Below are 26,624 nucleotides of genomic sequence, written 5' to 3' on the forward strand. Positions count from 1 at the left end.
AGAGGTTTACATGCTTAGCCTTTTCTTACTACAGTAGAAAACCTGAACTGCACCTCCTCGGATAATCATCCAGGTATCCCCTCTTATCCTTCCATCCAGAACCACACACCTGTACAGCAGTCCTGCATCTTTTCTCAAAAGACCATTCTTCCCATTCAGATGTCTTAACATCTGAAGTGTACCCCACTTGGGTTGCAAAAATCTACATAACCATCAATTGGAAATAAATATTTAACATGTTCCTCTGCTGGTCATCTGGATATCTGCAGCTTGGATATAGTAGCCCACTACGAGGTTTATTGAAGGAATGGAACAAGTTGTGATCCCTATGTGACTGCCTTCCATTTCTCTTGCATATTTACACCGCTTCACATAATGTAAAGAAAGACATGCTACCATTAGCAGTGTAACAATGAGTATATTTATGTAAGATATTCTTTGTCAAAGAAATGGCTTTAAGACATCAGATTTACAAGAAACATACAATGAACATATTACCCAATTTTTTTTTAGTGGCAAGAATACACTAACAGAACTGTGGAGATTGAATATTTCCCCCCCAAATAGGCTCTTGCCTTTTGTCCAATTAGTATCTTCCAAATAAATCTATTTCCAAGAACTGTTATAACAATGACAGCAGGAAGTTAAAGATGAAAAGTCAACGCAGCAAGTGAAAAGAAACGCTAAAGCAAAATTTTGTGGATAAGTGATTATAGAAAACTAAAGTAGAGTAAATTAAGCAGTAGCTTTTTAACAAGTAAAGTTGTCAGTACTTGTCATCCTTTGTTTCAATTTTCCAATCTGAGAAAAATGTTATTTCTATGGAAAACCCTAGTAAAACAAATTATAAAGATTAAGATTACAATTCTAAACACATTTACTTCTCAAAGACCCCAAAATTACAGAAAAATGCTTTTGAAAGTAGATGGGCTTGTTACTTGGTTTTCCCGCTATAATTAGAATGAAGTGAAACTGTCAGATTTCCAGCTTTCACTTCGGTACCCCTTCCAGACTTTTTTTTTTTAAAAAAACCCGTGATAAAACTCAATTTCTGGGGCGATTGCATCTATATACAATTTTATACATGTACAGCTTTCAAAAACTAATTAGTATAGTTCAACTCTACAGCCCCAATACACCTGACAGCCTATTTATCACTATCAATATATTCTTATAGTAATATGACCAAATGATCAGTGCCAATATTGAGTTTGTCTTGAAAATATCATTCAGTTCTACTTCAAAAGGAGATGAAGAACATGATCTTATGTTAACCAACACCGCATATCATGAAGCAGCCAGAGCACTCGAAGTATCTCTTTGTTACAATTCTGAAGCTTTCTTTGCAGCCAATTACTTGATTTTACAGCACATTTTGACTGTAAACCAGGTGTTAAGACTATATACAATTTATGAAAACTGAGTCAGTTTTTTTTAAAAAAAAAGATTATCACTCCAATGAGAAGAGGAATTCCAATGTCAAAGAAAATCCAGGAAGGCAGCTACCGTATTAACTTTCAAGCAGTTATATGAAACCAAAACCAGTAAATTAGCCCCTCAGTTTTAACACGACCTTCAAGGACAGGAAAAGACGACCAGAACTTTTCCAAATAAACACGGAAGGCCTCCGAATGAGGTTAGTCCCCAAGTCTATCGCTTCGTTTTCCCCCCTCCCTGTCCTACCGCAAAGTATCAGAGAGACTCGCACCCGACGCCAAGGCGGACTTACCGTCCTTCCCCAGCACGCAAATAACCGCGTCACAACACCCACCCGGCCAGTATCCGCTCCTCCGACTCCGTCAGGACATTGCTGGCATTGTGGGCAGCCCGAGGGGTCTCTTTTTGCTCCCCGCCCCCGTCGCTTTCTCCCTTCGCTTCTCCTCTCCAGCCGACCCTGCCGCTGCTCCCGGGACCGGCACCTCTGCAGGGTGTATCGCGAGAGCAAAACCAGGCCGGTCCCCCCGAGTCCAGTACGGATTCGCTGCTCTCCGGCGGCAGAAGACGGGGGTGGGGGGGTGGTAGAAGGCTGAAGTAGGGTTCAGACGCGCGGTTTTGCCCTTAAGCGAGGAAGGACGGGTGTTGTTACAATTCTGAAGCTTTCAGAATCCTGGCGCCATTCCAGCTTAATTAGGATGCCTGCCGTTGTACCACGCAGCCGGTAAAGCCCGGAGCCGGCCCCGGCACTCAACTGCCGCTTGGGCGATGCCAGGCGGTCCCTGCTCCTTCGAGAGTTGTTGGCACGCGCGGGCAGAGCTCGACGCTCTTAAGAACTTTTAACTCCCCAAGGACAATAAACAACGGCCGGATGCATCGAAGAAATTGGATGCCTTAAGCCTCGTCACTCAGTTAACCCAGTTCGGACAGAAATATTTCTGCCGGGTCCTAAAGGATATAATATACAGACGTAGCAAACCGCATGGAAGCACCTGCCTTCTGAAGAAGAATTGCCCGTGTCTCCCTTAAAGGGACCCAAAGACATTCGTTTAGGAGCACCAGAGTTCTTCTCCCAACTAACTGATTTGCAGCGGACAGCAAGCCGACTGGAACAACTTGTTTCTGAATATGGTTTATTTTAAGGTTATTTTAAGAGTTGGCCACATCAGCACCATATTGTGGGACTTCGCAGCTAACAACAACAACAACAACAAGCATAAGCACAACACAGATATATGTTTTTCAAGCAGTACCATAGATTCATTGGGTCTGGTATGTATGTAATCCAATGAATCTACCTGGGAATGATATATATATATATATATATATATATATATATATATATATATATATATATATATATATATATATATATATATATATGTGTGTGTGTGTGTGTGTGTGTGTGTGTGTGTGTGTGTGTCTGTCTGTCTTGGCGTATTCGGGTCTTTTCCCGTATAGGATTGAGGGTGTCTTGGCGACGTTTTGACGAGGTCCCACTCGTGCAAAACCGAAGACAGCAGCCTGAAGATGACGAGTGGGACCTCGTCAAAACGTTGCCAAGACACCCTCAATCCTATACGGGAAAAGACCCGAATACGCCAAGACCTACATACCTATACCCATGAAAATCTATGAAAACATACACACACACACACACACACACACACACACACATATACTGCTCAAAAAAATAAAGGGAACACTTAAACAACACAATGTACTGTATTTAATAGTAGGATGTCTTATCTTGTGTTCCCTTTATTTTTTTGAGCAGTATATATACATATATATACAAAGACACACACACATACATATACATATATATATACACACACACATCTTAAAAAGTGAAAAACTACAACAGCATAAAGTATGACAATATGGTAAACAATTACAATTTTATGTATAATTATCTAATGCAAACATTTTAGAAGAATGTGCATACATATATGGGAGATTTTATATACACACATATATGTATAAAACACACACACACACACACATATAGACACATGTACACTGTATATATAAATGCACAGCAACCTCTTCACACCTACTATGATGGATGCCCTGTGATCATCTGATCATCATTTGCAAACTTCTCTGCCAGCTGCTCCAGAAAGTCAAAATGATTGTGCACAGAAAGGTGCTCCTGTGCTGGGGTAGAAAAATGAAGCAAAGATCTTGAAAAGCCAAGCTTCATTTCTCTAGTCCACTGAAGGAATTCCCTTGTATGCCTGTGGAGTGTGGGGCTGGTGGAAAGAACTCCAGTGCTGAGCTGGTGAAATGGAAGCAGGAATCCTGAAGTTCTGAACTTCATTGTTCCAGCCCAGTTTCTCTTCCCCACAGGGAGGAAAGAGGAAATCCTGCACCAGGCTGGAAAAAGGAAGCAGAGATTGTGAAGATCCAAGCTTCATTCCTTCATCCTAGTGGAGGAATTCACTTCTATGCATGGAGAGGAGAAAAACTCCTGCACTGAGTTGGAGAAATGAAATGGGGATGCATCCCACCACAGGAGTCCTCTTCTGAGCATGGAGGGAAACTGCTTGTCCTCCTTTGGCTGGCAGATGTTTCACTCTGTCCTCTTAACTATTGTAATTGGGAGATCTGGGCTCTGTCCACTTAAAGATGGCTTTATTCAAACCCAACATTCCAGTCCTAATTGTAGTCACAAGTGGACAACTACCTGTAATTCTTTTTTCCATTCATCATTTAGCTTTTGCATATTAAATTGATTTATCAATAACAAATATCTCTGAAAATGATTAGTAGATTTTTTTCAGTTTTAAAAGATTTAACTAGTTGTTCTAGTATCTTGCCTATCAGAAGCTCAAAATACTGCTGGTCCAGACAGTGTTGTTAATAAGTGTCTGCAATTGATAGTGAATACACACACATTTTGTATTGGGAATTGCATAGAATAATTGACATTCATTCCCAGGAAGATTCATTGAATTACATACCAGACCCAATGAATCTATGGTACTGCTTGAAAAACTAATTACTCTCGGATTTAAGAGTTGTTCAGCCAAACAACACTTAAGATTGCTTAGGAAAACAAGCACAATGAGACAAAAACTAGTTCTGCACACTATCCTAAATGTTTCAATAAATTCCATTACATTCAATGGGTTTACTCCATAGTACATTGTAATTGCTTACAAAACTCATTATTTTTGTTGTATGCTATTTTTTCTGTAGTATTTTTAAAATTCATTTTCTGAGATAAAATCTTATCTAGCATTCCCTTCCCCCCCCCTTTTTTTTAAAAAGGCACTAACATCAAGGCAAGGTCAACAGGAAGGGCTATGCTACAGAAAGACATCAAGGAAAAGTGCCCATGTATATCCAATATATACATTAATGGGTACGAATAGCAAGAGCTGGCTTAATTACACATTTTAAAATGGATCTTAACCACATCTATATTTAGCATATGCAATCCTATGAAACATTATACAGAAATATGAACATGAGAATCTGCCCAATTTTTTTCACCTTAATGGTAGCAGAAAACCAAAGGCACTACAATTTAACAGATGGACATTTTCCTATAGCAGCTGGAGCTAAAGACAGATACCTCTGATGTGATCAGGCTGACAGTGGCAAGGCTAATGCAAATCAAGGATCCAATATGCCACCAGGAATTCAAGATAAAAAATGACACCAGCAAATGGCTCAAGATAACAAGAATAGTGAGGCAGGACAGTGTACAAGAGTAGGAGAAACCTACATATGCACTACATTACCTTTACGCTATTGATCTTAAGTTTACTGTGGAGGCACAGCATAACTGACTTCAGTCATTTGTGAATCCACAAGAAAAACAAAGAGAAAGTAAACTGCATGCTGGGAGATATATCATCCCCACAGTCTTAAACAGCCGACTTTACAAAATGATAGCATAATTACTCCCCTTTGGTACAGAAATTAACTCCCAACTCCACTGACAGGAGGATACCTTACATTTTGTTCTCCATACATTCTACTTTCATTTTCATTTGCCTTCCTTCAGTAACTCTTCAGTACATATTTTCCCTCCTCTAACCATACAGCCTTGACATAATCTATATAAAGACTTCATTAGTACAGTCTTAACATTTATTTCCAACAGCAGATTCAAGCCTTAGAAGTATATGTATAATACCTAACTAAAAATATGCTTGCAACAGTTTGATGACACATGATTTACACTGTAGACTTATCATACATATTTATATAGTATGTACTGTGCCTGCTTATTGGAACAGCCTCTGCCTTAAGATTTAGTTGTTCCCAACCTTCTTGGCCTCTCAAAGGCTGCTAAACTTGTTTTTTTTTCTTAGGCATTAGGACCAGCAAGTTGGTTTTCTATTTTTTTTTCTTTTTGTACTGCATTATTTCAATAGGTTATGGAGGTTTTAATCCTGCTTTTGTATGGATTGTTTGCTACCCAGGGTAATGTATTTAAGATGGGCAACTACATATTGTTATTTATTTGCAATTATGCATAAATTATTCCGGCTTACCACACACAAATATTTCCCTAATTTGCTTTTAATAGGGTATACATTCATATTTTTCCTAATCCAGCTTTTATGGGCTCACAATGAATTCACTGTATAAACTGCATTGTCATGTACTCAGCAATGCAATTTGCAGTGAATGCAAGCTTTCTCATTTTCACATCCAAATTATTCACATAAAATGAAAGCTCAACATGCATCTATTACAGGATGATGAATTCAGTTATTACTTTAAAATCAAACCATATCCACTGAAACTAAGCTTATAAAAAAAAACCCCTTTATTTAAATCTGTGATTTATAGGACTACGTACATTTTTATCATTGTGTTTCAAAAAGTATATACTAGAGCAGACATGTCAAACTCGCGACGTCACGTGACGTCGTACAACGTATCGGGATGGTTTTGCCATTGCCAGCAATGGGGTGGGCGGGGCTTCCGGATGATGCATCCGGCCCGCGGGCTGGCAGTTTGACACCCTTGTACTAGAGCAAGAAAAGTTCAGAAAAATCAACCAAAAGTATCATTGAACTATTAATTTCCTATGAGGAACTGCAAGTATTTGGGACTATTTAGAAGAAGGAAAAAGCTCCTTCATTTGTAAGATAATGAATATAATAAGACATATTTAAAATTATGCATGGTGTGTGGGAAGTGGAGAAAGAAATTTATATAGCTCTAAGACTATAAATCACAATTTTCCAATGAAATCAAATGAAGTAAAATTGAAGACAAACAATAGAGGTATTATTTCACACAGCATACTTCAAACTGTAGAATCACTAGAAGAATATGCAAGGGGAACCATTAACTTATATAGCTTTTGTGGAGGATCATGAGCAGCGTAATTAATTTGCTCCAAAATGACCATAGAGCTCTGAAAGTTATCTCTTAACCCTTTACCTTCAATTTCTAACTGTGTACCCATCCAATTTTAATCAATTTTCTAGGAAGTCCTTTATCAATGAGTTATTATTATAAAATTGCTCTGCTATGTTTCCAAACATTTGGGAAAGTTTCCCAGTCTATGATCTTGAAGAATTTTTATTTAATGCTCCCCATACGTATTAGTCTACAGTCCCATTATCTAAATGGCTAATAATCAGTTCAAAACAGCAGGAGGGCGCTGTTTGGAAAAACTTAACTTATTGCAGTACAACATTATTTAAAAACACAACAATAAGAGTTACCAGAGTGCAGAGCTGGAATGAAAGAAAAAGAGGTTGTGTAAATAATGCTTCTATTCTTGGTTTATAGATAACTGTGAATGTTCTGACCCATAAAAAGTATGGCATACCCCTTCTTGCCTAGTGAAGAGTTTGATACAGTTACTTAGGGTTTCACAAGTTTCTCTTGCTGTTTTAGAGATTTCTTCAGCTCTCTTGAGAATCAAAGTAGGTAGTCCTAAAAAAGAAGCATAAAGGCATTACGTTTTCCAACTGTTGTTTGCACTTGTATTCTATATAAAATAGTACTTGACTATCCCATAGAAGCAGAAGGTAGCAATGTACTGTACTGTCCCACTCTGAGAGTTATACAGAATATACTTGAGAAAGGAGATGTTTTGAATAGATTAATTTTAGTCTGAATTAGGAGAAAATGTTTTATTAATAGGTAAAATCTGCAACTGTACAAAAACTGAGTTCACAAGTTGTCTTGTCTTGTGCTTTGCTTAACAAGGTTTATTGAATAAGCAGCAACTAATCAGGTGTATGCCACAAACACTAAGCCAGGCACCAAATTAAATCACATCATGGTTTAGCACACGGGTGTCAAACTTGCCACGTCATGTGATGTGTCGCAATGTATGGTGATTTTTTTTGCATTGCCAGAGCTGAGGTGGGTGCGGTGTCTGTATGATGCAACCAGCCTGCGGGCCGGCAGTTTGACACCCTGGTTTAGCGTAACGTAGCCCATGTCATACTAACCAAGTACTTGTGACACCTTATTTGAGTTTAGACTGATTTGTTTTGTTTATCCAGGAACAAATGTTTCTTTTGATTTATTCTTATTAATAAAAGTTCCTTTTTGAATAAAAATATGTCTTAATAAAAATATGTTTCAAGTAAGTCTACTGAAACATTAACTGATGCAATACAAGTATCAGTTCCAAACAGGGATTACTGAACATTTAAATCCATTTCAGCTCTGACTTGGGAATCAAGTTTTCCATTTATTTGTACAATATCTTGAATTTAGATTCTTTGGGCTGCAATCCATGTAACGAAAACACACTTTCCTGTTATTTATATCACCAAGATTCTCCCATACATTTTATTAAATAATAAATTTAATTTGGTATAGGTAAGATAGATGTGTTTCCTTGCTATTTAATTCCATTTAGTTGCACATTTTATAAATTATGAGATATAAAAAGCTGTAACTATCATTTTCATAAGATGTTCTATTCTATGAGCAATGCAAAATTCTTGAGCCTTTGACAAGTGGTCTTTTATAATATATTTGAAACTTACATTCTCAGCGGTCCTCTTCTTTCTACATTACATTGCATAATATTTTTAAGAATTTATTATTAAAATCTTCACAGTAAATTAAAATCTCATGGAGTAGCATGAGATTCAGTAATATTATTTCTTGAAACAAGTCTAGAACATTGTAGAATATTGAAGCAAATTTATCTATTCTGCCTTTTGTAAGTGGAAAGATTAGGATCCTCCTGGATAGTAGCAGTAACAAACTTTTTCACATTCATTATTTAGCCATGAACAAGCCATGTTGTGTTTAGCATTTGAAAAAGGCTTTCTGTAACCTGAAGGAACATTTATGAACAACTCCCTTCAGAAGCAGATCTTAGCTGCCTCTGTTGTGAGTCTTGCAAACACCACAAATACTTTAACAATTTGGGGGGGGATGATGAGTTTTCATGATATATAAAGCACCTCTATTGAAAGTACTGCACAGCCTTATGAAAATGAAAAATGAAAACAATTATGTACACCTGCACTTTCCTGTTAATAGTTAACAAATTATGATTGGCTGTATTGTGAACCAGCAATTCTGACTGGTTCTAAATCATGATTTTTCTCTGGTTTGTTATTTCTGAAACACGTAGTCCTAACTTATATGACATGGTCAACAAACTGTGAGAGGCTCACCGCTTGTTAGCTATAGTTAATTATAGGCATTTGAATTTGATCATGCTATTTGGGCTTTATTTTATAGCTCAGTATGACATGTCAATGTGATTATAAAATTATATGAAAAATGATACATATTATCTATATGATTATGAGACTAAATAAAAAGACAGTGATACAGAAACTTCTCAATTAACTGTTTACCAATGATTATAGCCTAATCAAGACATTTTGGAGGCCAGAACAGTAGTGACTTATGTTTATCAACAAAAAAGTTTCCCAACTGGATTTAAATATTTTTCAGATGAACATGTGTAGTTGCTTTTCGATTAAAAAAATTACCTTGGGGGTTATCAGATGGAGTAATCATAGATTGGAAACTGGATATTTCTTTATCTAGTCGTTGATGGCAAGACTGTGCAATCTGGAGAGGGAAGACAAAAAGGATTTAGCATATTACATAAAAGCTTCATATAAGCATAATAAATAATGAATGAGGTGGGAGGACAGTTCCAGAAGCAGAGGAAGCGACTCAAGATGGCATGCATTATAATAAATTTCTGCCAAACCAGGAAACACATTGAAGACTTTAAGTTTTAATTAATCAGTAAATAGCAATTAGGGATTATTCTTTTCCTTATGCTTCAATCCTGAATTGTATTCCAGTTTGAGTATTTTTTTATATTTGCTATAATCACCTTGAAGAATCAGAATATTTGATCACTGATTTCCAATAACCTTTTTAGACACTGTATTATCTGCCAACATCATCCAAAAGTTGATGGCATCTTGAAAACATTTAAATATGCTTTTGTGCGTAAATTTGTATATCTGAAAGTTTTCCTGCTGCAAATGTCTGCACTGAATGTATCTAAGTATTTATGTCTCCAGAAACACTAACATTGAACTGACATCATGCTGTAACTCTCATGCTAAGTGAGCTGGCTAATATAATGCCAAAATTAGGTTACAATTTCTTCTACTTTGGTCATTTTAGAGATACCTATCTTGGAACGGCATAATTCCAGATGACCACTAGATGGCAGGAAAGTGATACGGAAAACTGTTTTCAGGGAGTAAAAATTATACATGCTCTTAATTTCTGAATAAAATGTCATTACTCATGTAGCGTTAACCCCTCAGAGGCCACCAAAGCCCAGGCCCTCCCAGCCCTGCTCCCCTCTGTCGAGCTCTGCAGCTGCGCTCTCTAGGTCTTAGTAAAGTGTCTCTTCTAGCAGAAGCTCACACGAAGTGAGGAGGTGGCAGACTCTTGTCCTCAAAAGGGGCTATCAGGAACAAAGATTGCCAGCCCCTAGCCCCGATAGTCAATATGTGGTGGTGTTTAACAACTCCAGGCAGTCATAGCAGTCAATGATTTCCCAGTGGCTGTTTGGAAACCAGTGGGGTGGGGGTGGGGGGGGGGAAACCCAGCTCCAGGCAGCGATAGGAACACAAACAAAGGTAGTCAACCTTCTGCAGTAACAGCTTGTCCCTCAGGGCAACTCCTCACAATGTCTAAAACTTGCACAAGCAGCAATAGTCCAAATTCGGATGGCCGCTAGTCTCCAAAGCAGCAACCACCAGCCTCTCCTTCTCTTCTGTTGTTGCTTGTCAAACCCCTTCCCCCCTGTCCTTTATTATTAAAATCTGAATTTAGCAACCCCAGCAACTTTCTCTCTCCTCACTCTTTCCCTTGCCTCCGCTTGGGATATCCCCCCTGCAAAAGAAAGCAGTAAAATTCCACCTTCTCACTCTCTCTCTCTCTCCTCGTCCCCCCTCCTTTACATAAAGGGATCAACTTAAAACCTGCAACCCCTCTTCGACTTCATTTGCCCCTCTCCAACAAACAGCAACAACACCCTCACCTACCCCCTTTCTTTCCTCCTTTTTCTTTCCTCCCGCCTGATCCCCTGCCATGCCTGAGCTTCCCTCTCCCCAGCCAGGCTCCTGCAAAGCCCTTAAGCCAGCCAGCCCTGCTACATTCATAAAAAAACATGTCTACTACAGGTAGTCCTCAACTTACAACCGGTCACTTAGCAACACTTAAAGAATATGATAATGAACAATTTTATTAAGGTTCAAGATTTAAGCAGGAGGGATGAGCTCCCTCTTCTGGCTAGAAGTAGCAAAAACCAAACAAAGTAACCAATATAGGGTACCCGTCTTGTATTCCACTGAATGCCAGAATTGTTTATTACCTGCCTTTATTATTTTTACAATAAATTGCAGTATCCCCCCAATTATGTGGTTGTGATTCAGGACTTGACAACTAGCTCACAGTTAGAACAGTTGCAGTGTCCTGTGGACACTTGGCTGCCATTTGCAATCTTTCCTGCTGACTTCCAGCAAGCAAAGCCAATGGAGAAGCTGGCAGGAGGTTGCAAATGGCGATCAAGTGACATTGAGCTTAATGACCACATGTGATCTGCTTAGTGACCACAACTGGAATTGCAGGAACTGCTGTTGTAAATTGGAGTGGTCACATGATGTTGTGTTTTATGACCACACAGCTTTGTGGTGGAGGAGTTTCCAGTTCCAATTATTGATGTTAACTAAGGATTACTTGTATGTAGTTTAGCTTTTTAGCCATGTAAGACCAAGGGAAGAAATTCTAGAATCTGGCCCTGCCACTGAAAATGTCTTTCTGTAAAAGCCTGATGATGTGCTGATGGACAGTACAACCATATATTAAAGACCACAGTCTTAGAGCTGAAGCCAAGCCCTTTGAAGTCAGAGTATAATAGTGAAAAAATATGTCCAGAATTTTTCCCTGTATTCAACCTTCTCTTCAAAGCATTGGTGTATTAATCTAAAATGTCATTTTAGAGGTAACACTCAAAATATTATTGGCTTTGCCAAACTACAGCTTCTACATCCACATCTGAAAAATTTACTTAGGACTTGAAAACTCATACTATAAAGCTATTTTGCACATAACTGGGTTTACTGTTTTATCTATATGCAGGGCTTTTTTCCTCATAGAACGCTCAGAACGGAGTTCCGGCACCTTTTTTGAATGGAACCTTGTAGGGTAGGCAAGGCGGGTTGTATGACATTTGTGAGTTCTGGCACCTTTTTCTTTTACAAAAAAGCACTGTCTATATGCATTATGTTCTACTACTACTATGCTGATATTTCATATGGGAAGAAATCCAGAATTCTACACATATAATTCTATACATTGTCAGACTAGGCAAACCTGATGCTTGTCAAATATTTTGATCTATAGCTCCCAGAGTCTTTCACTAGGTTGCTTGAAATAAATAAAAAAGCTTCTTCTTTCTTACTTTTAGGGAGTCTTGTAATTCAGCAATAGATGTTGCATCAATTTCATCCTCATCATCACTTTGTTGTTCTTGAGTACAGTAGTGTGTGCTGTATGCTGAATGGTCTTCTATTGCGTGTATCCAATTCTGAAATAAAGTGGGACACAAAATATCAGTTTAGCTAGAACATACATGTGTGATATATGATACCTTTTATAGACTGAAGGACACAACTGATCTCTGAGTATGTTCCAAATGCCTCATTCCAAGATGTGGAGGGTCTCAGGACAAAGACTGATTTTGAATTAATTTTTTTGCTCAATGATAATTTTCCCTATATTTAATTTTTTTCCTTTTTTGCTCACTTAAAATTTTAGAGGCAACTTCTGCACAGTGCTGGGGGTTCCTGTGAAACTTAAATTCAGTTCAACTCTGGCCTAGAAGTTAAGCATCCATGATATTTACAAAACATAAACCATAATGGCTCTTGTCTATACGCATCTGCAGGCAACAAAGTATGAATGCAAAACATCAGATAGTTGCGACAAATGTATTGTGATAAATTTAAGTTACTGAAGATTGGTTCCCTTTTATGAAAGACGGGAAAAGTGCTAACATCATATGGACCAGCATATTTTATGCTATTTTTTATTGCAGGTTTTACTTGGTCAATTAAAAAATTCAACACACATTCAATGGAACTTTATTTTACAAGTTAACTAGAATTAGTTGAAGAGGCACTTACTTCTCTTGTCTCTTGACTCGCCTTTGGAACTTTAAAACTGTGAACTGTATTATCAAAGCACTTGATGGAGAAAAGGCAGCCATCTGCATTTTTTACCTTCAGTAAAAACCAGACAGCAGATATATAGACTGAATAGATGCATCCTATGCTTATTTGCAAAAGATGCAAAACAATTGCCTGGACAATTAATAAAGCATTATAGTTAAGCTTAGCTTTGTTTCAACATGCCTAGATTTTCTGTGTAGTTGCTCAAGTAAAGAAAATGATCAGCATTAAAAATAAAAATGAAATTTTATAAAAAAACAAACTGTAATTTCTATTTATCACCCACTTGACTGTGCATGCTAACCATTTCTCTTTGGAAAAATATGAAATAAAAATGGGTTAATACTTTAAACTTTTAAAAGACTCTTCTCTCCCGCACTAAAAAGTTACAACCAGTAATTCTAGTTCAACCCTTCCCTTCCGCCCACCAGACAGATTACAAATGCGAAATCCAGAACTCTACCCATGGACAGGATGCATTAAGTGAAACAACATGTATTTAGGGTTGTAAATCCAATTCAACAAAAGCTCACATATGTGGGTGTGTGCCTGCAGGAAAGGGAGGATTACAGAACAAAATATTAGAACTGAATATTCAGTATCCTGGGAATTTGAATGTTAAAAAATAAGCATAACTGCAAAGGTTATCTGTATCTGTAGTCAGGAAACAATATATACAATTTCTACTGGACAAAAGCAAATGCTTCAGTTGTTCCCTTTCCGTTATTTGCAAAAGCAAAATAGAAAAATTGGGCAATATGCCATTGGCATACTGTATTGGCATACTCTAATATACAAAAAAACCATGCATAACTAATTTGATTATACTGATTGCAATACTGGTGCTCCTGTCTCAACCTTCTGTCTCTGTATTGCAAGTTTTGATTTGATGAAGTATAAATAAATTCTGAAACGTACATTTTGTACATTTAAAACATTATGGCTGCTATAACATTGGGAATCATAATATTCATTACCAGATGATAATCCACCTGAAACAACACTTTATCTAAAAAGCTATACAGTCAATAAAAGTTATTCTCAAATTCATTCTACATTTTCTCGTAAAGTTTAAGTCGATCACAAATAGAAATAATAACAGTGTAAAACCAAACACCAGATATTATAATATGCTTGGAAGGTAGTTCTGGCTAAAAATTAAATTGCTCCGCATATATAATTTAACTATTTGAACCTGACCTAAATCGACAACACTAATCCATTTTATTCGCACATAAAAAATATTTCTAAGTTTGCTTACCGTGCAAATGGCTTGCGTTAAGTGCTTGCATCCTTGACGATAATTAGTGTTTCCAGCATCAGCCCTTCCAAAGGAGCAAAAGATAGGGAGATGGGAGGAAGTAAGTAGTTGATCACAATTTTCAGTATTCCATTTTTTGAGATGAAATTTTACACTTACTGTTTTTGATACCAGGAGAGGACGCCATGTTCTAGGACCACCCAATATGGCTTCCATCCAAAAAATCTTGAACTCTTCAAAAATAATTTTAAAAATCAACATAAAATTATCTATTTTTCATAGCTAGTAATGTTTGCAGTAGTCAAAGCCCATCACACAATTTAGTTATAAGAGACAATAAGAAGAGCAAGTAAGATCATACTAATGCAGGTATATTGCTACTTGATTTACATTTTCTCAAAGGATAGAAATTTTGCAACCACTTGCTTACTTGCAAAATTAATATCTAGTCAAACTAAGAAGGCAATATGGGCTTCTGGGATCTACAGGATTGAAACCGAGTAATCTAAATGGCAAGGTTTTTTTTTTCTTAAGGAATAAAGTCTTTGGTCTCAATTATGTAATGATAGGCAATGCTGTGGGAATAATGCTTATCCTACTTCAAATTTTATATACATTATTTTAACTCAGGAAAAGTTGTTTGCAATATAAAAGGCAATTTTCTCAGGCAACTTGCCTGGAGGGACTACCAATAATGAAAGGCAATGCTAGAGTTTAAACCCATATAAAATCTGTAACTCCCCTCTTAAAGAAAGACAAAACTAGGTTGGAATGATCTGCCCTTGAGCTATTTTTTGCTTTTCCAATCGCAGAGGAACATGTTAATCATTTGGAGTCTCTCAAGCTGCTACAATTAATGATTTGCCAGCCCATGTGCCCTTTCGGTCACGACAACGTTCGAATTTTCAAATATTTCAAGTATGTCTTCTTTTGGAAGTTTTTGGTAGCAAATGCTAATAGTTAATTCTACTGTCATTTAGCTCTTACAGACCCAAAGTTGATGATAAGACCCTGGCTTCTGGAACAGTAGCAAGTTCCAATTTTCATTCAATATAAAATTAAGAAGCAAAGTTTCAAACTATGTGTATTACATACAATTGCTTCAACTGGTGATGATGCATAAATAATTGTAGCAGCCTAGTTCAAACTTGCAGTAGTCAGCAGATTACTCAATTTAGTTGAGTCCCACTTAGTGGGCTGGGAGGAAGGAAATCCAGATTCAGGCAGAGATTCAAACACAAGCTCACTGGTGCCCAGGTTATTGATAAATATTCTCTATTTCTTTTGACATTAACATAGAAAACCCATTGACTCTGTCTCAGCTTAAAAAGAAAGGTATGATATTAAAGTTTTAGAATAAATCTTGGAATATTAAAACAACAGTGGAGGGAGAAAGCTAGGCACCTTCCAGAGTAGTCCTTCATATCGTTTCAGGATCTTGTTGGTCACCTATAAAAGAAGAAAGATGTCAAGATTCATGTTTATATGGAGTAATTGTAGTTTTAAGAGATGATCTGCGGTACCCACCTTTGCAATGCCCCCTCCAAGCACCTGTTTCATTTCTGCACCTTGGGCTAAAGCAAGAGGTGTCTGACCTGTTTAACAAAGTAGATTGATTTATCTTCACAGATCGGAATCAGAATCAATATGGCAACAACAGCACAGAAGCTGTTTTAACAGAAAACAGTTTTTTAATACAAACATAGGTTACTTGTAGGTGTCTGCAACAAGCCACAAGGATGTCAAAATGGCAGTGCATCATGTCACGGTCACACAAATGATGCAATTACATACTTGTGTCATGATGTCTGCTACAGGTACATAAGTTGTATCATTAGCATGATGATGTTGTGATACGTCATCACTGTCCCTCTTGCCCTTCTACAGATGGCTGCTCTTCTGCCTTGATGCAGAAGTCAAATGACATTTTATCTCAATCACCTCTTAAATATCTCCAAAGTATCACACAAACATACCACTGTACAATTTTAGTATCTGAAAGGTTTCAGATATCAGATAAAGTAAACAGCAAAATTTGTTTCAGCAAGATCAAAATGTATTTAATAGAATGTAAACAATTAAAAGCCAGTTTGGTGTAGTGGTCAAGGTTCCAGGTCAGAAACTGGGAGAGCGTGAATTCTAGTCCCACCTTAGGCTGAAAGCCAGCTGGGTGACCTTGAACTAGTCACTGTATTTCAGCCTTAGCAAGGAAAACAATGGCAAACCGCTTCTGAGAAATCTTGCCAAGAAAACTGCAGGGATTTATCCAGGCACTCTTGGAGAATCAGATACAATTGAATAGGAAAAAAAAACCCTACTTAGTCCACAGGCATTGAGGTGGGGGATAAATTGCACAAATAAAAACTGAGCACATGTGTGGAATCGAAACACAGGCCCCAAACCAATAATAAAGCTCAGTGTAGTATTTATTGAATAGTGGGACTCTTGCAGACACAAGGATGGACTCATATTTATGTATTTCAGAAAGGAGGAGAAAATGATAGTCATGCTCGACTTACAACAGTTCACTTAGTGCAGACATGTCAAACACAAGGCCCGGGGGCTGGATTCGGCCCGCAAAGTGGTTTCATGTGGCCCACGAAGCCATCCTGGAAACAGTGTGGGAACGACCCCCACTGCCTTGGCACTGGCCCAGAGACCCTCCTTCTGCCAGAGACCCTCAGATCTGTCCCACTCCTGCCCAGGCCCCCATAGGCACCCTTGATGCGAACGATGTAGAGCTGGCCTCGCCCACCCAGTAGGCCATATGCACTCTAGCCACACCCACCCAGTAGGCCACACCCACCCAGGCCACACCCACCCGCCCCCCTGAGGGCAACCGCAATGCTGATGCGGCCCTCAATGAAATTGAGTTTGACACCCCTGACTTAGTGACTGTTTGAAGTTACAACAACACTGAAAACAGTGATTTATGACCATTTTTCACATCTACGACTGTTGCAGCATCCCCATGGTCATGTGATCAAAATTTGGCCACTTAGCAATTGACTCATATTTATGACTGTTGTAATATCCTGGGGTCAAGTGATCCCTTTTAGAGACCTCCTGGCAAGCAAAGTCATGGGAAAGACAGATTCACTTAATAACTGTGGCAAGAAAGGTCATAAAGTGGGGCATAATTTACTTAACAAATGTCTTACTTAGCCACAGAAATTTTGGGCTCAATTGTAGTTGTAAGTTGAGAACTAGCTGTATAAGTAATACAATCATAATTAACAAACCTCAAATTACTTGCCCAACCTTCTACTGTTACTATCTTCAAGAAAGTATAGTTTTAATAAAAAATAATCAGTTACATTGCCACAGGAACTTTGATAAAATTTACTAAAATTCAGGCATTTTAAGATTGCCTTTTTAATGTTCCGTTTATGTTTTTGTTTTGCCAATACGTTTTTACTCGTCTAAGAATTTGTTTTCCTCAAACACGGTTTCATAAGTGTAACAGGATTCATAGGAATTTGTGTTCAGCAACATCTGCTAGTTATTTACCAAATTTAATTTCACACTGATTAACATAGTACAATACAAAGTTGCAGGTTTTTTTACAATGCAAAATATGTATAATTGGCTCAATTGTAAACAATATACTTTTATTTCTATTTGCTTTACTTTTAAATTATAGGGGACAGCCGAACTCATTAAATGAAGGCATGTTACGTACCATTTTTGTTCTTTATACTAGTATCTGCTCCACATTTTAGGAGCTTCAAAGCACAGTGCTTATGGGCACGATATGCTGCGCAATGCAGTGGCGTGTTTCCCATCTGATCAGTACAGTTGATGTCAGGAGGATTTGATCTGTTTAACTACAGAGAGTTATAAAAACATGATTTATTAAAGTGATACACTTTCAGAGTGCTCTGTTCAGACACCCTAGGGACAACCCACCAGGATTAGAAGCAAAAAATCTCAATTAGCCGTCTTGATTCATTCCACTAGGTTTCACCTCTCACTCTAGTTTTCATTAGGCATTTAGCATTATATTTCAAAGTAAGGTGATGATGGCATTGTGTATAGTATACCAGTGCAGCAAGTTTTCCAGTTTCTCCTTCTCGTGCAGCTTGGAGGAGGAGTTCCTCGAGCTTTCTTTCTTGAGTCCTTTCCACAGCTAAAAAAAAAAATTATCAATTGAAACAATATCAGAGTTTTGGACTGTGGGCTTTCAGAAAACAATAAACCACTTCAATAGTTATCACAGAAGTAGGCAGTTGGATTCTACTCTTAAAGTTTGTTTCCCTTGGGAATAGTAGCTGTAGGATCAGTACAATGGTGAACTACATGATTTGCATACATGAACTCTCAAACTCGTATCTCAGTATTTTCAACTGTACAAACAACTTATTAGCAGTGCTTGGGGAGCTCTGGACCAATTCTTATGTTGCACCTTGGGTTACGTGGATGCGTATCCTGAGCTGATGTTTTTAAGTGCTCAGTTGACCACCAAGGAAACAACCTTGTATGCAATATATGCAAATTACTGCCACCACAACCTGACAAAACCACATGCTTCTCTTCTTGGTATCAGTCACATCATATTGTGAAACTCAATAGCAGTTTCAAACTATTAATGTTAGTGACATATGAAATTCCAAACTACAAGGGAAAATGTAAAGGAAGGCAAAACTGAGCAATCCCCGTCAGTAGTTGCCTGCAGAGAAATCTTAACTATAGGCAGTAATATTGAGTAGGAAGAGAATTTGCATCAATTAGACACTGTATTATAGTTCTGAAATTATTTAATCGGTTACCTGTTTTCCCACATTAGAATGTGATCTTTATGTGAATACACAACAGCAGTGCCACTAGACATGGTGTGATCCTAAGTCACATTTATTTATGCACCCCCTCCTGCCAATACAAAATTTGTGATTTTTTTTAGAGAACCACACCCTCACAAGGGTTTAAGCTACACTAATGTATATAAACAGGAAGCAAACCACACATTCACACTGATGTTACCTAGTTGGGTAATGAAATGTCTCAAGCCAACAACCTGGCTCAAAGAGCACCAAGAACTTCACCATTTTAGAATGACTGGAAGAAAGACAGTGTTAGCATCTCCAAATTTGATGCCCAAGGTCACTGCTTATTCATTGTCAGCCTGAAGCTAGACCTACAGTTAATGTTTGCTTTTCCTTTGTGTACATTTATAACTCTTCAAACCTTCCCTGTGAAGTTAGAACTTCCTTTAGATTACAATACACTATCTACATGTAGTTCATATTTTCAATCTCCATATTTCTCCTGGGGACCTGCATGCTTTTGGCCAGCAGGAAATCTGATAATGCTGGATTTGTCAATTGATGGAAAAGCCTCCTATTAGATATGTAAAACTAACTTGTGTAACAAGCCGAACAACTTCAGTTTCCTTTACATCCATGGTGTCCATGGATTCACCTACATTAGGTAAAGGTAAAGGTTCCCCTGCACATGTGTGCTAGTCGTTTCCGACTCTAGGGGCCGGTGATCATCTCCGTTTCAAAGCCAAAGAGCCAGCGTTTGTTCAAGGACGTCTCCGTGGTCATGTGGCCGGCATGACTAGATGTCAAAGGCGCATGGAACGGTTACCTTCCCACTGTAGTGGTCCCTATTTTTCTACTTGCATTTTTACGTGCTTTCGAACTGCTAGGTGGGCAGAAGCTGGGACGAGTAACAGGCGCTCACTCTGCTACACGGCACTCGGGATTCGACCCGCCAAACTGCCGACCTTCTGATCGACAAGCTCAGCGTCCTAACCCACTGAGCCACCGCGTCACCTACATTACTGCAACAGTAAACAAACAGATCCCTTTCCTAGCTAAGGGAAAGGATCTGAGTAAAGATGCCATACGCATAGAACATATCTGCTATTATGCTTACATTTTGTTACTTATATGTCATACAATAAAGGCTAGAGGATTCTTAAGATAATTACAGACTGAAGAATCTCTGTACTTTCATACATTCTGACATCAATCATCTAATCTTAGATCATGCTGCCAAGGAGTATTAGTTTTTTAATCACAAACACATGGAAACATGAATGACAGTGGACAGGAGCAGAGCATGTGGCTAATAAATAGACGTTTATGTGAATATATATTTTGGTGCTGAAAGGGAGAAGATGGTGCTACACAGGATGATGTAATGCAAACTCCGTTTCCAAATACCTTTCAGTAACCAGTCCTCAGTCATCTTACCCAATTATTATCTAAGGAAAAAAGCCCTTTTCTGTACTGAATGATGAAATTGAGTTAAATAGCTTTAACAAGCCCTACTAGAATTTTAGTTCCAATTATCTCAAATTCATACATGATACAGAATAGATACCTTCCAGCATCTCTCTTATTTCTTTATCATGGGTAACTTCTTTTGCAGTTTGTCCATTCCCATTTACAATGAAAGTATCAGCATCACATTCTAAAAGCAGCATAACCACCTCCTGAAAGACAAGTTTAGCATCCATTATCTTTTATCTTGCTTCACATATTTCTTTTCAAAGAAATTAGCCATTTAGAAGAGGCTAAACAGCAATAGAGTTTGTTTTCACTTAGTAGGTTATATAAATCCACACTGGTTTTTTATTTAACAAACCTGATTACTGATTCCATAATTTAAAACTGTGTGAATCAAGCCACACATTCACTTCTAAGTGCTACATGCTAGGTTTAAATCAGAAAGTTGGTGAATGAAATATCTAATAAACAGGAAAGACTCAGGGTAAAATAGCAGAATTCTGAATTTTAGCTACATATGAGAATGAACTCATTGCTTTTACCTTGCGTCCTGTGAAGGATGCACGATGCAGTGGAGTGTCTCCCATATCATTTAGCACATTTACATCAGCACCAGCCTGTTAAGAGAGATTGTTTGAAAGGAGCATCTGGCATTCAAGGTAGCTATCAATAAAAATCTGGCTTTTAGTGACATGATACAGATAGCCCATGATATACAATCATAATGGAGCATGCCCACTACATTTGTATATTTGCAATGGTTGTAAAATAGGTTGCAGAAGCCCCGGTGGTGCAGTGGTTAGAATGCAGTATTGCAGGCAAACTCTGCCCACAGCTTGGAGTTTGATCCTAATGGGGTTAAGGTTGACTCAGCCTTCCATCCTTCCAAAGTCAATGAGGACCCAGATTGTTGGGAGAAATATGCTGACATTGTAATCAGTGTATATATCTAAATTCTACTGCTATTGTTTATGTAAGCAACCTGATTTTATCAACCTTTTTGCAGCAGTCATTCAGTGAATCACCATGGTCCTTAAGCAAACAGCAAGCCAATCAACAGTTTGCTACGGATGTGATTTTGCTGAAAACTGGAAGTGCTGGTTTTTGGTAAAATTGTCATAAAATGTGGTCATGTGGTTGTGGGATGCTGCAAATAGCTATAAATGAGGATGTGTTGCTGAGTGCCCAAAGTTTGGTCATGTGACCACATAGGTCATAAGTCCCCTTTTCAGTCAGTTATAATTGTGAATGTCGCTAAGCAGCTGGTCATAAATCAAGGATTATTGGTAGATCAATGCTCTTTGGAAAATCTTTCTTAAGGTAACAAATGACCTCAAACAGAGGTTTCATGTAGACGTTAAATTTTAGTGGGGAGGGTGGTGAAGCTTCAGGCACTCCACGCAACTTTCTTCATAGCATAACTTTCTGAACTGTTTATCTTAAAAAAAACTTTTTAGGTTTTGGTTATCCATTCAGGGTACTTGGTATCTAATCAAATCTGTCACATTTGCATCTCCATTTTTACTGCATGTAGATATTAAATATTGGAGATAATAAGCTGTTATACCTCCAACAAATCCTTGACAACACTGGTATGTCCAAAATAGCATGCAAGATGAAGAGGTGTCCAGCCAAAGTTAGATTTGCTTCTTCCTGGGTATACACAAGTGAAAAAAACCTTGTTAGATCACCCTTTTTACCAATATGCCACCAGGATTTGGATATTACTGTTTACATGCACTTTCACAAACAGGATGCAAAACTAGCAGTGAAGTCAACATTCACAACAAAATACTATTCAGCACCTGAAAATCAAAAGGAAATTGAAAGGATTTTTATGGTAATTGTCTCAAAATTAATCAACAACTGGACATTAGGAGATCACAATAGCAAAACGTTAAATAGATCAATACAGGAAACTAGCTCTCTGTACTGTTCAGTCTAAGATAAAATCAGGTAATCTAGGTGGTCATGAGTCAAGTATTATGATATAAAAATTATTAATTGGCATATCTGACTAAAACGAAATAATAACCAACCTGCCTCATAATGTGACGAGAATAAAATTGAAGCAAGCAATATTTGGAATGTAAATTTTAGAAATGTAAGGAAAGTACTTCTTTTCATAGTTAAACTGCACTTCCATCAGATGTGGTGGCGGTCACTAATTTAGACTAATTTAAAAGTGATTGGACAAACATATGACCAATCTGGCTATTACTACCTACCAATCTGTTTGGCTGCAGTATCATCTAAATTAAAGGTAACACGTCTTAAATAAAAGCTTTCAGTAAGCAGCAGTCAAAGGCTACATAGGTAGTCCTTGACACATGACTGTTCATTTAATAACAGTTCAAAACTATGATGGCCTTGGGAAAATGTATTTATGACCTGTCCTCACACTTAGGACCATCATATCAACCCTATGGTCAGTTGATCATAATTCAGGGGTTTGGTAACTGACTCCACATTACAGGACTGGTTGTAGCATCCTGTAGTCGTGGGGTCATGATTTGTCAACAGAAATTCCAATCCCAATTGTGATTGAAAGTCAAGGACTACCTGTATTCGCCTACTCATGTCTGTATGCTCCCTGAATGCATCTGGTTCACTGCAATGGTGAACAGAATACCAAATTACATGGCCTGCAGATTCAGCAGAGTTCTTCTTACACTGTCAGGACCCACCCCAATCCACGTCTTAGGAAAACAAAAACTCTTGGAGTCAGTTCTAGTCCAAAAGGAATTTTTACTAGGACATGTTTGGTTGTGGAAATACAAGACAGGACCTGGTATTGTTTTACAGATTGAAACTTTATAAAGAGTTCCCGGTTCAACTCCCGTTCCCTCAACCCCATTTGGTCAGCCCCCCATCATTTACTTCGTGCCTCCTGTCCTTGAGGTGCTCACAGTCCTTGGGTCTGCTTGCCCCCACCTGGTCTCCATATATGTTTCACCCTGACTTGGACCTCCTCCCCACCCCAACCCCACCACTCATCATGCATTAACTTTTAAAGATCTCCAGAGTATAGGGCTGCTGCAGCAGCCATAACTTCAAAACCGGGTCATAAGTAGGGGGTCTGTTATAACTTCAGAGGGCTGCTTTGTTAACACTTAATACAGCGTGAGGACTACCTGCACTATAACAAGATATCTGGCCTGCACCATTCAGATTTAGATTTGCTATGGACTTGTACAATTGTTTTACTTTTAATAAATAGGATATTATAGCAGGCTTCTTCCAAAAGTACAAAACATACATAACCCCTCCCACTCCCTAGCCTTAATAATGGCATTTCTACATAAGCCAGGTAATCTTTTAAGGTAGTTTATACCAACCTTTGCAATTTATATTAAAAATAATCTCTCCTTTTTTCATGTTTTCCAATAGCTGTCGAACTTCTTCACTTTTACCATTTCTAGCATCGTGCAGAAGCTGCTGCTCTGCTTCTGTGTTCATCTTTGCTAAAACACAAATATTACTTTATTTAATCTCTCAGATGTATAATATCCCAAATGTTGTTTAAGGCTACTAAGAATTACAAAGAACAACAGAAGAATTAAAACTTCAAATATAGAAAGAGCATACCTAATAATTAAAACATCAGTCTCAGAGACAACATGAACTAGAACAGGAAGGCTGTGAAAAGTCAGCCCAAACTGAATCGTCTTCACTTGGCACAGAAAACTACTATTCTAGTTTCTGTAGTCTAGAATTAACCAAAAATCATAACCCAAAGAATAATTTCTTACAGATAACAAACTGGGATCCAAAAAAACAACCCCTTTGATGGCGAGCAGGTACTCGCAGATTCAGAAAATTATGTTCCTGTTCGCTTCCGGAGTGCTGTTTTAGAATTCATGAGTTTTTAAAAATGCTTTTGTTATTTTATGAACACAGGATCATCTAATCGTTTATTGTGAATGCTATTCATCAGATATCTAATATTAATTTTAAACAATTGTGTTAGTGTTATCACAACATTTTAATTAGCTTCTCATTCAGCCAGCAGAGCTAATCTTTTGAATAACTTGTAGTGTATCTGAAAGTAATACTGGTCATGAGAATACTGGTCATGAGAAAAGGCTCAGAGACTTCTTATGAGTTGTATTAGAAGGGCTTATATCCAAACATTCTCTAAAACATTGCTAATAAAAAGCTTTTTATCAGCAATGCAATTTATCAGCAATTCATAAATTCTATCCAAATTAATAAAAGGCTAATTCAAATTCTACAGAGTCTGACACAGAACTGGCAAGCTAATGATATTGATCACAAATCAATATAAAAAACACAGGATAGTTCTTTTTAGCCTTTAAAACATTTTCAGAGAACAGTATGGCATGAATTCTCATCGGTTAGGTTAACAAAGAAGTGCCATTAAAGGTTTCAAAGGTGACAACCAACATCATGAATTGTATCTAGATGTTTATTAGGATGCAGGGCAGCTTATGAATACCAAGCTATGCCATAACTACTTCTGAACTAACTCTAGTTTCTGGATAATTTTCAGTGGTAGGACCATGGTTGCCATCTGCAATTCCAGAAAGACCCAAATCCAAGAAGTCCCCCAATTTGCATTCTAGTTGTACATGGGGAGTGTAACCTATATATGTTGAAAAGTATAAAATCCCCAGAATCAGGCTTCCCAAATTCCAAGCCACTTGTACTTGCTAAGTTTGAGCTAAAGGCCAAACATTGTATAGATCCAGTTGGGTATCTGTAGCATCTGGGTTTTCCTAGCAACATGGTGAGCAATTCCACCATTAGCTTCATCAAGCTCTGGGATTCAAAGACAAGACCTTTTGGCAGTTATTGCCCCCAAAAGGCCTGTACACTGATCTGGGGAAGGGAGAGTGGCAGAATCTCAAGGAGCTCTGGGATATGAAATGGCAGAAACTTAAAGAGTGTCAGTGGCAATAATGAGAAATGACTATGACTAAATGAAGACATGAGCCCAGCTCCAGCTAACACTGTGATAATAAAGACAGCAGCTCTTTGTTCTTATTGATAAAGCGAAAGATTACATTTCAACAAAATATCTTCCGTCAGGGGAAAAGGACCTGTTTTAATTTTTATTGCAAATGCAAAATATTGCACATATCACAAGCAGCATTTAGTAGGAAACCATCAGAAAACATCAAACATCCAGCTTATCTTACATATGAATTTGTCATAATTGCAAAACATTAAAACCCTGTTCCTTTGGCAGAGCTTGGAAGGTCTGTCAATTAACTGGCATGCCAGCAGATGATGTCACTGTTTTTTTCCAAATGCTTAAAATCTATTGTAGTTTTATATTTTCTATGCTAGAAGGTTAATCTTTTGCTAGTTTTAAAATAGGGTGGTGGTGGTAAATAACTTTCTGAATTTCAGGAGAATTAAAATTCTTACGTGAATTAGCAAGTGAAATTGAATGACTTCTATAACCTGTACTTTCTGTTCCCTGACCTACAATTAAACATTGCCTTTTATTTCAAAACATGACTTGGGGCATACTTGTAAACTCCCAAATCAGCACTAAAGGTAACACAGGCCACAGGAAATGTCTTGCAAACTCAGTGGCATAATGAATACCTCATTGTTATTCATTTGTGGACTTCACATTGTACCTGCTCTAAATTTCTTAAGTAATGTCTTTGGACATACTAACAAAACAGCTTTTTCTTTATACTACCCTCCTATAAGGAGCAGCATTTTGTTTACCCTCCAAATTCAATTTGGAAAGTTAAGAGTGGGTAATGCCCCCTCTGCTGTAAATAAAACAAATTTCTGGTAAAAGCAATCCACTAGAAGTCTTAACAGCTTCTGTATGTTGCAAGAGAATTTTGCAACTTTAAGATACATGGACTTCAACTCCCAGAATTCCATTGTAAGAGAATTATTTTGTGCTTCAAAAGCAGGGCTGCTAGCTTTATCTTCCGTCAGTGTGGGAAGTTTCATCACTTGACTAATCCCGTGAATTCCTGCAGTCTTCACAATGAAGAAACACTGAATATAAAAAGAGGCTGACTCCACTTGCAAATGCTG

At 37.8% G+C, this 26,624-nt stretch overlaps 1 protein-coding gene across 5 annotated transcripts in view; it reads right to left on the reverse strand.

Moving 5' to 3' along the window:
• The window catches only part of OSBPL1A (oxysterol binding protein like 1A), a 70,025-nt gene that overhangs the window by 41,977 nt on the left and 1,424 nt on the right, over positions 1–26,624 (reverse strand). For 4 of the 5 annotated variants that reach the window (XM_081325281.1, XM_081325280.1, XM_081325283.1 and 1 more), the window contains exons 3-16: positions 23,933–24,058; positions 22,162–22,247; positions 21,137–21,211; positions 20,689–20,800; positions 18,402–18,487; positions 18,041–18,185; positions 15,886–15,953; positions 15,763–15,807; positions 14,518–14,591; positions 14,359–14,422; positions 13,053–13,148; positions 12,329–12,454; positions 9,384–9,465; positions 7,241–7,347 (exon numbers count right to left, since the gene is read on the reverse strand). In XM_081325281.1, the coding sequence (XP_081181407.1) occupies positions 7,241–7,347; positions 9,384–9,465; positions 12,329–12,454; positions 13,053–13,148; positions 14,359–14,422; positions 14,518–14,591; positions 15,763–15,807; positions 15,886–15,953; positions 18,041–18,185; positions 18,402–18,487; positions 20,689–20,800; positions 21,137–21,211; positions 22,162–22,247; positions 23,933–24,053 (1,287 nt within the window). In that variant the 5' untranslated portion in view covers positions 24,054–24,058. The remainder of the gene's footprint in view (positions 1–7,240; positions 7,348–9,383; positions 9,466–12,328; positions 12,455–13,052; positions 13,149–14,358; positions 14,423–14,517; positions 14,592–15,762; positions 15,808–15,885; positions 15,954–18,040; positions 18,186–18,401; positions 18,488–20,688; positions 20,801–21,136; positions 21,212–22,161; positions 22,248–23,932; positions 24,059–26,624) is intronic. The other variant, XM_081325284.1, reaches the window with a different exon arrangement.

The sequence above is a fragment of the Vipera berus genome (assembly GCF_964194415.1).
Source record: "Vipera berus genome assembly, chromosome: 3".
Classification (NCBI taxonomy): domain Eukaryota; kingdom Metazoa; phylum Chordata; class Lepidosauria; order Squamata; family Viperidae; genus Vipera; species Vipera berus.